This window comes from Cervus canadensis, chromosome 26, assembly GCF_019320065.1.
Source record: "Cervus canadensis isolate Bull #8, Minnesota chromosome 26, ASM1932006v1, whole genome shotgun sequence".
NCBI classification, from domain to species: Eukaryota; Metazoa; Chordata; class Mammalia; order Artiodactyla; family Cervidae; genus Cervus; species Cervus canadensis.
In genome coordinates, this window is record NC_057411.1 from 22861454 (window position 1) to 22873431 (window position 11978).

The 11978-nt window shown below is 37.5% G+C and overlaps 1 protein-coding gene and 1 long non-coding RNA gene across 2 annotated transcripts in view; one reads left to right on the top strand and one right to left on the bottom strand.

The window, feature by feature from the left end:
* Positions 1-9586, bottom strand: part of LOC122428110 — a 36045-nt gene extending 26459 nt beyond the window's left edge. The window contains exons 1-3 of the long non-coding RNA XR_006265640.1: positions 9483-9586; positions 7828-7989; positions 7628-7710 (exon numbers count right to left, since the gene is read on the bottom strand). This is a non-coding gene — a long non-coding RNA (uncharacterized LOC122428110). The remainder of the gene's footprint in view (positions 1-7627; positions 7711-7827; positions 7990-9482) is intronic.
* Positions 9587-10106: 520 nt separating this feature from the next.
* CABS1 (calcium binding protein, spermatid associated 1) lies at positions 10107-11434 on the top strand. The gene has a single exon (XM_043447863.1). It carries the CDS (start codon positions 10166-10168, stop codon positions 11330-11332), a length of 1167 nt encoding a protein of 388 aa, XP_043303798.1. The 5' UTR covers positions 10107-10165; the 3' UTR covers positions 11333-11434.
* Positions 11435-11978: the final 544 nt, after the last annotated feature.

Here is an 11978-nt window from a genome sequence, read left to right on the forward strand (position 1 = left end):
GTAACTTTTACCAGGAATTCCATAGATGATGGACCTGATTTGCCATCCACTGTGGAGAGAAACACTGTTAATATTTCTAAAATTAAAACAGATATTCGACCTTTGGATACAACAATGGAAGTCCTTTCACCTACACAAATAAGTTTTTTCCCTTCTGAAATAAGGAAAATGGCCAGACTCTCTGTTGAGGAAGACACCAACGCTAAATTTGATTTAAGTCACATTACAAATGCAACAGTTCTCATTCCAACTTTGGAGAAAACACTTCTCTCAGCCCCCGAGCCCAGTACTCTCTCCAAGAGCAATAGTAACAAGGAGGAGGAACTCATTGTTTCCAAAGCAGGCAATTTCACCTTAGGAGATTCAAGAACATTGAGAGAGAACCCTTTCATTGGTAGATTTAATATTTCTGCTAGACCTCAAGCTCCTCCCAGTTTAAAAGGAATACTTTCAGCTGATTCCACCCTGTCTCATGAAAAGACTTTAAAGCCTAAGGAGAAAAGTTCTGCTCTGTCTGATGCAGATCCTATAGGTTTGTTTCATAATGCTCCTGCTGGATCCTATGAGCAACTGTGGAAATCAACTCTTTTTCCTTTTGATTTTACAACTGCTGTGAGTTCATCAAGATATTCTGAACTTGATCCAGCTTTCAAAATGAAAAAAGATACTACAACAAAGACTAATACTCCATTTCAGCAAAGAAATTCTCCGTCTAACAAAGACATCATTTCCCCTAGTACTAATACTTCAACAAAAGACATGTTAAACATTATTTTTACTAACAGATCTGTGCAAAGAAATTTTGTAGGGAAAGATATAAACACTGAAAGTGAAGTAGCTTTTATTACAGAAAACATCTCAAACATTACTTCAGATGGTGAAAAGGTTCCCAATGATGAGGATGTAATAAGTACTGTGTTTGATGACACAGTTTTTGAGGATGTTATAAAGAAATATGTCCTTGAACCACAGGAGGAGAATAACAATCCAGTTACTAAAGAACCTGCTCTCATTTATGATCCCAAAGTAGTTGGGTCTCACCCACTCTACGCCAGTGCTGATGCATACAAACATTTATTTCAAGGAGCCCCAACATAATCAAAAGCTAAGGAAATGCTGCAAAATTTGATATCGAGAGAGGAACACTTCAGTTCTGGCCTTGATAATATTCTCAACTCCACTGACAATTTGAATTATAAAGTTCCCAGATCAATGACTTACCCACCAACTCACACAAGTGAGAATCTTCACAAGTTTCTAGGTAAAATACCTCTAAAAGGAGGCACTTTAAAAGAGGATGACACCAGCATTATCTTCCCTGAAGACAAAAGAATGGACTATACCCTTGCTTCAAATTCAGAAATAACAGTCAATATGGTGAATGGAAGGAAGTTCCTAGATGGACCCATTGATTCCTTGGTGATCAACTCTCCACTAGAAAATAAGAATCAATTCTACAGTAAAGTCATTCCATCTGCTACTTATAACACTGATTTCCAAGGTAAAGCAGAAAATATTTTACTACCCAATGTTAAAGAAAAAACTAATATGGCAGAGATGCCACACTCATGGGACAGTATTATTCCTTCAGCTGATTTCAGTGTCATCACTGATGGCAAACTTTCTTTTATCAATGAAGAGATTAAAATTTTAAACAGTGAGGCATCAATCTCTTCCTCACCTACAAATACAGGCCACACTGTGGATGATACCACTACTCTCTCCATTGAAAATACTGATGACAGAGGTGATTCCATGTCTCCAGAGGAAAATATTAGGTCTAAAGAATTCTTAGCTCTACAAATTCCAGGAAAGCCCATATTCATTTCTAATGCCCCAACTAAAAATCTTGAAACCTTTGACCCAGTGATAAATAACCCTTTGGCTACTTCAACTGCATGGTCAAATATGTTTGAGACAATGGTGGAATACCCTAATTCTGCTAATGATGGTGATGATCCCATTACTAATAAAACTGATGTGAAGCCCTACTCTTCGACCTCCACTAAGCTTCCCATTGGTTCCACTGCTTTTGCAGACAATCCTATATACAAGGAGTCTGATTCACTTCCCTCAATAAACAGAGGAACTATTGACATTTCTAAAATTAAACCAGATGAAATATATTCAGAACCTCATAGAACAATCATAAAAGCCACTTATCCTATAAAAGTCTCTCAAAATAGAGTCTATGAAGAAGGAAAAATAGCTAATTTTCCTGATCAAGAAGATCCAGCTACTAAATTTAATGCAGGTCACATTACAAATGCAATTGTTCTCAGTCCAACTGGAGAGAAAATTCTTTCCTCAGTAACTGGGTCTAATTCTCTGCCCAAGAGTGACAACAATATGGAAGAGGAAGTCAATATTTCTGAAATGGGCAATTTTCTTCTAAGAGATGCAAATACACTGAAAGAGAATTCTTTCACTGTTAAATCTGATGTTTCTTCTACTAACCCTCAAGCACACTCCAGTGTAAAAGGAATCTCTTCAGTTGACTCCACATTAACTCTTCCAGAAGCATCTAGGTCTAATGATCCAAGTTCTTCTACTAAATTAGCTATTGGAGGAGGGACCATTGTAAACTCTCCCACTGGAACATACAGATTATCATCATGGAAACCAACTCCTCGTCCTTCTGATCTCACAACATTCAGTAGTTCTTCTAAGTATTACAAAGCTGCTCCAGTTGTCAAAATGAAAAAAGGCATCATAACAAAGGCTAATAATAATATTCCATCTGGAGAAAGCAATACCCCCTCTGTTAAAGCCAATATTTCCCCCACTACCATTATTTCAACAAAAGGCACTGAAAACGTTATTGATAACAATAAATTTGGAGAAAACACTTTTATGGAGAAAGACACAGCCTTCATGGAAGAAGCTTCTTTTACAGAAAATATTTCAGAAGAGACACATGATACCTTTTTGGCAGGTCAAAATCTTCTAAATAGTAATGATATAGTAACTATTATACCTGTTGACAATGCTCTTGAATATGCTACAAATAACTACATCCTTGAACTAGTGAAGGAAGAAAACGGTCCCCTTATAGGAAAGGGCACATATACTAATGACTTCAATGTATCTGAGTCTTATGCACCCTCTTCCAGTGCAGCAATCTCTGAATATTTAACCCGAGGATATCCAGTTGATATCAAATCTGACAGGAAACAGCAAAACTTGGTCCCCAGAGAGGACATTCGTAATTCTGACAATGATCTTACTGCTCTCAAAAGTTCTATTGTCCATTTTAATACAAAGTCTCCCAGGTCCATGACTTATTCTCCAACTGACTCAAATTGGACCTCCTCACCCAAGTTTCCAGTTGAAACAGTTATAGAATATAGTTCTCCAACTAGAGATAACACAATTATCACTCTCCCTAAAGGCAAAATAATGGAATACCCATTTGTTTCAGACCCAGAACTCATGACAAGAATGGAAAAGGACAGAATAATCACAGCTGACTCCATAGATCCTGCTGTGATCAGCAAGCCTGTAGAATATACAGACCAATTCAATAGGAAAGGTGTCTCATCTGTTTTGAATAATAATGTTGCCCCAGATGGTGCAAAACCCTCTATATCAGCCAGATTCGATGTAAATAGACATAACTCAAACTTGGAGGATATGCCCCATTCACAGAACAACATTATTCCTTTAGCTGAGTTCAGTGTCACTCCTGATGATGACCTTCCCTTCATCAGTAAAAATACTGAGGACGCAAACAAAGCTTCAACCTTTTCCTCGTCTCTGAATAAGGCATCCAGCACTGTGGCTGACTACATTGTTCTTTCCACTGAAGATAGTTATGAAGGAGATGATTCCACATTAACTGGAGAAGATAAAGTTGAGTCTAGAGGACTCTCATCTCTATTAACATCTGCCATGTTCATTCCTACTTCCTTAGCTGAAAATTCTGAAATTTCTGGCCTAATGACAGATAACTCCTTGTCTGAATCTTTACTACCTGGGTTGGAAATGTTAAAGAGATCAACTGAATATGGTGACGCCATTAATGAAAGTGATGTTCCAGAGGGGCAGGCCATAATCACGCAAGCGGACATTCATTCCCATCCATTGGCCTCAAATGTTCTTCTAACTGAATCACCTATTTTTTCAGATATTCCCATTAATGGTGAAATTGACTCATTTTTCTCTCTGGATAGAGATACTCCTGACAATTATAAGACTAAGACAGACACACTATATTCCAAGTCTCAAAGAACTATGATGAAAGCCTTTTCCCCCAGAGAAGACTCTCAAAATAGTGTCCATGAGAGAAGGAAAATAACTAATCTCTTTTATCAAGAAGATCCAGCTGCTAAATCTGAATTAAGTCACTTTAGAAATACAACAGTTCTCATCCCAGCTGTGGGGGAAATCCTTCCATCTGGAATCAAGCCCAATCCTCTCTCCAAGAGCAACAAGAATAGGGAAGATCTTTTCACTGTTAAATTTGATGCTACATCCTTCAGACCTCAAACACAGTCTAATTTTAAAAAGATATTTTTAGCTGATTCTACATTAACTCTTCCAGAAGTATCTAGGCCTGCCTCTCCTGATAAATTCACTGACACCGGAGGAGCCATCACAAGCTCTCCACTTGAAATAGATGGCCTACGATATAGGTCAACTTTTCCTCCTTATTTCACAACATTCCTGGAAACTTCCAAATATTCTGAACTTGTTCCTGTTACTACTGTGGGAAAATATACCAACAAAAAGACTGATTATAACATTCCATTTGACGAGATAATTATCCCATCCGAAGAAGTTATCATTTTCCCTAATACCATTACCTCTGAAAAGGATATGGCAAGTACCTTTAAAGGGAATATATTTGACCCCAAAGATTTTATAGAGAGAGAACCAACTGCTGAATATGAAAACATCTATTTTACAGAAGACATTCCAGAAATGGTTGAGGACATTTTTTCTGCAGGCAAAATCACTCCAGCATATGAGAACTCTATAACTATTGTATCTGATGACAGTGGTTCTGAATATGTCTCAGATAACTATGGCTTTGAATTAGAGGACAGAGCAACTAATTCTCTTATAAAAACAAGTTTAGCCATGTAAGCTCCAAAGACACATGTGCCTCATGTACCACACCCCACAGTTGCTGCTTTAGACAGTCTATCTAAGGCAACATCCTCAGAGTTCAAAGCTGGAGAAAATTATCAAGCTATAATTCCTAGACAGGAAAACAAGAACTTTGATCCCATTGTTCTCAAAGATTCTAATGTCAATGTCAATACCAACAAGCCCATAACTCATTTCCTAACTGATTCAAGTAAAACTTTTCCTTCTAGTTTTTCTGACAAATCATCTGTGCAAAAAAGCACCGTAAATGGTATTGATGGTCCTGTAATTCTCTCTGAAGGCTCTGACTTGGGAAATAAAATAATTGATTACTCTCTTTTTCTAGACACAAGACCCATAACTGACAGCAGAACATTCACAACTGATACTAACCCTGCTTTAAAAAACAGTGATGATTTCCTCAGGAAAAACATATCACCTACCATTTATAAGGTAGCTACACCCAGGAGAGGAGACACCACCACATCCAGGAAACCCGATTTTACTGAAGGTAGATCAGGTACAGCTGCAGTGCATGACTCAAGGTTTAGTAATTTTCCTTTAGCTCATCATTCTAGTAGAGACATCTCCAATGTGGATGAAGACACAGAAAGTACAATTAACACAGCTCTTAATTTCTTTTATCTTTTGAAAAAGCTGTCCACCAATATGCCAAATGTCCCTACCTCTACTGCAAACAAAAATACCGTTGGCCATTATAGTCTTCCATCATCAGATAGTACCATGTCTCTAAGACTTTCATCTACAGGATTACCTGAAACTCTCATCCTAACTTCTAATGCTCCTACTAAAGAAACTTCAGCCCCCAGACTTACAAAAGATGCAAACTTGTATCACCCAACAGTGCTAACATCAGAGACATTGAAGCCTGTGTCTACGGACACCGCTTACTTTAATGAAGGCATTGTCTCAGAAGGGCAAAGTATTAAAGGTCAAAGGATCCCAAAGGCTGTACACATATTCTATGCTGTTCTCCCAGCTGATGTCACTGGTTCTTCAGACAATATGGTAGATGTCAAGCCAAAGACATCTGCTACTATCGTCACTAAGAACAAAATTTTTGCTATTGATGCTTCTGGTGATCAAAATTCAGAATGCAAGGAAACGGCCATCAAGTTTTCTACTCTTTTGCCTAACAAATACAGTAAACCAAATTCCTATTCCATGAGGGAGATAACTAAAGCTTCTGCGGTGAAAGATGTAGCTACTGAATTTAACGAAAATCACCTTACAGATGCAAATAAAAGAGGGAATAATCCAGCTATTCAGGTGGGAGCAAACTTTCTAAAAGATGCATATCTGAGGCATTATCTTGTGAATAAAAATGTCATCACTGATAATAAACTAGTCAATAAGAATTATTATAGTGCCCCTGGAGCAGCTTACTCAAGCTTTCACTTGAGTAAGGATCCTTACTCAAGGATTCACTTCTAGATGGATCTGTTCCTCAGGAAACCCATTTCATGGCTGAGAACTCATATCTACCCACAGAAGTAATTATCACTATTCCTAATGATGAAGAATCTTCATTTAACATGGATATATAATTTCCACGGTAAAAGGAAATTCTCAGTTGGAATTTAATGTAACTAATCTCAAGGCAACAGATATTGAATTTCAAACTTAAGGAAGAAGAAATACTACACATGGATCTATTGTTGAGATAGAAAAAATATTACCAAATTTGAAAGAATTTCTACTGTACCACAATCTAACAAGGAGGCTAAAATAGATACTTTAAGACTGACATTCTTCAGTCACAGATAGAAACTATTAACCCAATGTATATCCATGAAAAACCTACAAACAAAGCAACAAAGCAGATATGAGGGTCATGACTGCCCCTGCTGTACATACCATCTTCTCAGGAGACAGAGAAACAGTGATCCCACAGGACAACACATCCTTCAGTTACAAGTTCCCTACTCAAGTACCCAACATTCCGATCACTGAAGGAAAGAGAAAAAAGTGGACCCTGATACCATCAAATCTCAAAATGTAACTGCTCCTCTCAGTTCCTTCACTGTTTCTGAAGGTGGGAATTCTTTTGTTAATGAAGATTCTATGACCACAGTAGCTACATTCTGATTATAATCCTGTCGATCAAGGTTAAGAACTCTATTTTTTCCAGTAAATTTGTAAAATCTAAAGATATATAGACTTTTTCTAAAATGAGAATTCTGCCTCAGTTGATTCTTTTAAAACTTCACATGACATTTCTTCTGATAAATAGCAAGATATTCTTGATACAAAGAAAGTCTCAATGGTGGACATCACTATGGCATCAGCCTTTTCAAAGTCTATACCTGAGGATTCTTCCTAGTTATGTATTCCTGAAAATCATAAAGGTGGAAAATGACCTTCCTGGAGATTTACTGTAAAGTCTATCCCTTTGGTTAGCAGTTCCTACTTTTTCACTAAAAAGAGAAATAGGCTTCAAAAAAATTGCTATCTTAAAGGATACATAATCACCAAGCCAAACACTATGAGCAAATGAAACATAAAAAAATGTTACCCAAGCAAACTTGCTGCAGCTGCCCAAATAAGGAAGATATATACCCCAGGAGACATGTGAGTAGATATAAATTTGAAATTTTTCTGGAAAAAGACAAAATGTTCTCATTAGTGTGATATATGTCAAAACAATGGAAGAAACTACTATTCAGATAAAATGAAACTTACAGTCTGATCCTCTGTTCTTATGTCAGATAATACCTTTGGTAGGAATGCTCCGTTGGTCAAATAAATTATGTTCCTTGTAGCAGATGAATCCAGTTCCATTCTCAAGATTGCTAACATTCCAACAGTCCCACCAGGACTTTCTCCATATGCTTCCTAGTTTTTGATGGATGACACACACTCTCAATCCAAAGTGTCCTTTTTGAGATCAACAATATAAAATACACATATAATAATAAAATTATTCTCCATAGAGAGAAAAGCATTTTTATGCTAAAATCAATGTGATTCCACCTCATGCTGGGAGAGTAGATATGATCATGGAAGTAATCTCTCAAATGAAAGACTATTTGACTATTATTATTTGTGAAGCTGTTATCATTTTACCTGACCTTTCTAACCAGGGAATAAATGCTCATAAGAATGAATATTTTGTGCCTTAGTTTTTACTCTATTCAACATAACAAATACCAAATACTCTAAGATAACTTCTAGCAGTTATAGACCTAACACTTACATTATTTTTATTTAGAACTTTTTTTTTAATGTGCCTATAACTAACCTGAGACTTCCTTCTTTGTCCTTGATGCTGACAGCATTCCCTATGTCAATAAAGATATTGGAGCCCTCAATAGTAATGGTATCACCCTGAAGCAAAAACATTTCTGGAAAGCTGCCTATATATTTGAAGTGAAAATTGTCCATCTTAAAACCTATCTGATATTTCCACAGAAAGTAGTGATACATTTGTCCCAGACCAATCAACTAAGAGAAAACACTGTAAACTTTGAGGTTGAGTGATGCATGCTTAGTCACTGACTCATGCCCAATTCTGTGACCCTATGGACTGCTCGGCATCTCTTTCCATGGGATTCCCAGGTAAGAATACTGGAGTGGGTAGCCATTCCCTTCTCCAGGGGATCTTCCTGATTCAGGGATCAAACCTGCATCTCCTGCATTACAGGCAGATTCTTTACCATTGAGCCACCAGGGAAGCCCAAACTCTGAGGCTGAGTCCATATTTAATGAAGAATAAGCATTTGTCTTTGAGATGGAAACTACTGGGCTGGCTGATGCCACTACCTTTTTTTCAGATTTAGTTCTGCCTGAGTCTGAAAGTTCTCCTTCTTTTAACAACATTAAGAAAAATTAACATCAGACTACAATCCCTTTTCACCTAACTAGCTAAAGCTTAAGGATGATACAAAGTAATGATGACTAACATCATTTAAAAAAAAAAAAAAAGATACTCCCTCTGAAATTGAGGATATAATCATTAAGGCTGAAAAGTTATTCACACGCTGATCTTGTTTCCGGGTGAATTTTGATGTATAATGTCAACTCTCTGCCAGAAAAGTCTTTGTATGTTTGGGGTTGAAATAACACTGTCTACAGAAAAACATTCCTAAATAATTTGACCTACAAGATCTGACAATCTCACTGTTATTCAAGTTAATGCAATAAAATCAACTACAATGAAGAAGAAAACTAGCAAGACCCTAACAGACCAGTAACTTATTTTTACTGTTTTTTTTTTTTACTGTTCAGGATTAACTAAAATCTCTACTACCTAATTAATTACCTTCTGAAGCTACATTCACTCCCAAAAATGTCACTAATTTGTTTTAGACATTTAAATACTATGAATCTGAAGAGAAGATGCTTTATTTCCAAAAGACACCGCTACTTACTTGAGAAACAGGTAACCTGAAGCTGATGCTGACAATCCATGGCTCCTGGAATTTCCCTCATTGACACCAAACCGATTAAGTACACGGCAGACTCTGCTATATCTGTTTCAAGTGACACAAGACACATGTTGGAAGGTATAGCACTTATAAAGAGACATGGTAAATCTCAAGTTCCCTGCAATTATATTATTTGGCTGTTAATGTTGATTTCATAAACAGAGAGGGCTCTATTATCTCTTCATTTAGTGCTGCTGACAAGTGTTCAGTCACGCCCAACTCTGCAACCACATGGACTGCAGCCTGCCAGGCTCCTCTGTCCATGGGATTTTCCCAGGCTAGACTACTGGAGTGGGTTGCCATTTCCTTCTCCAGTGTATCTTCCCAACCCAAGTCTCTTTTGTCTGCTGCACTGGCAGGCAGATTCTTTACCACTAGGTAAAGGCAGATTCTTTACCACTAGGTCCACCTGGGAAGTTCTTTCATCTAATGTCAGTACTCATAACTCAGTGCCCAATCAGAGCACAGAAACAGCCTCCAAGGAGAGCCAGGGCCACTGGCCCTGTGGTTGATGCAACAATCACCATGATGACAAATGCTTCAGTCACTATAATGAACACCACTCTCCTGCCTAGGGATGCCACTGCACCCAGGGAAAGACCTTTGAGTGGGTGCCACTTTGTCCCATGGCTGAAGATGGTTTGCCAAAAATTTATTCTCATCCTCCAGCAGAAAGCACCAAGACAGCAACTGAGGCAACCATCTTCTTTGGAGCTGACAACACTATTCCTAAATCAGAAACAACTATCACATCAGAAGGAGACCACATTACTTCAGTAAACGACTATATGCTAGAAAATGATTTTTCAACAACGACAGGCAACAAGCTTGTACCACCAAAGGAAAGACTGAAATCAGAAGATGATGTTGAATCCCACCTGGAGAAAGAATTTGCCACTCTGGTGGACACTAAAAACCCAGTGGCTAATGAGTCTATCACTGAAAACTTCTTGCCAGTGAAAATTGGTAATATCTCATCAACAGATGCCGTTTCCTTAATAGATTTTTCCACTGACATAGCAAAAGCAGATATTCTCTTGGATACCATTGACCCAGGGGATGAAGATGTGTCACTAACTTCTGAAGCCTCTGGCACACCAAAGGAAAGCACAGCTGGCATTGCTGACACCCCAATCCTTCCAACTACAATGGGTAAATCTGATGTAAGCAATTATAGTTCCTCAGCTAAGTTCAAAGTCGCTGCTGATGGGAATGCCCATATTACTGAGTCCTCTGTCCCTGAGGCTGAAATCACTCCAGCTACTGAAAAAAACCTCACCACTCTTCCAGACATAAGTGACCTTACAGAAGAGAAAATAACAGAAATTGACTTAATTCTTCCAGAAAATGACCCCAATGTTGTGCCTAAACTAACTGATTCTGATGAGGAAAAGTTTATCACCGTGTTTGAACTCACTACCACTGCTGAAAGAGACAAAGATAACCCAGAAGATACTCTGCTAACTGATGAAGAGTCTACAGATGGAGTCAGTGTTTGGATGGAGAGGGATATGGCAAATGAAGAAGAGAGCCATTCTGTTTTGCTTACTGCTGTAGAATCCAGATATGACTTCGTCATCCCTGCATCAGTAGCTATGAACCTCATGGAAGATTCACTTACAGAAGAAGATTTGCCTGAAAATAATAGAATGGAATCTGTAACTAAGAATACTGACGAGTTGTTAGGAACTACTCCTGACCTAGATACATTCAACCATAAAGAAGACAATTTCACAACTGAAACGGGTGTCTTTAAACTACTGAAAGAAGAACCAGATGAGTTCCTGATTTGAAAGCAACAACAGAAATGCCACAAAGTCTTGTGCAGTAGCCTAGGCAGCTAGTTTTAACATCTAAGGAGTTTGTCCAACAAGCAATAAATCTTAATAAATGAAAGAATGTGAGCATTCAAGGCAAGTACAAAACTTAGAAAATGCACGGGTTTAAGAATAGTGGTCATGCAGCAGAATAGATTTGGGGAAACTTTAAAAAGTCAGCAATACAAGAGTTCCCCTACTATCACAAAGTTTAATTGAGTTATTCAATAATTACTTATTTTAATATAAGATCTTTAATCCCAGCCTTCAGGGATATTAAGAGAGAGCAGTAAAGCAAGCTCACTCCCCACTGTGTCTAATCATATACATCATTTTAGTTAATCCTCAATAGCATATTTTAATGTGAGTTAGAGACAAAGAGAATCAAATTAACAACATATCTCAAAAACAACTGTAGTATTAAAAGACCTTAAGTGATTATTCTAAACAGATATTATATTAGTATGCAACCAATGATTCACTACTGAAAAATATATTTGAAACCCACACTCAAAATAAGGCTGTTTAGTAATTTTTAGCACATGTATGAAATATAAAAAATATTACAGGGTTCCTGGCTCATGCTGAATACAAACTAAGGCAAAATGATATTTTACAAATG

Coding starts and splice junctions, on each gene's coding strand:
- CABS1 (XM_043447863.1), top strand. CDS start 10,166: ATGGCTGAAGATGGTTTGCCAAAAATTTATTCTCATCCTCCAGCAGAA.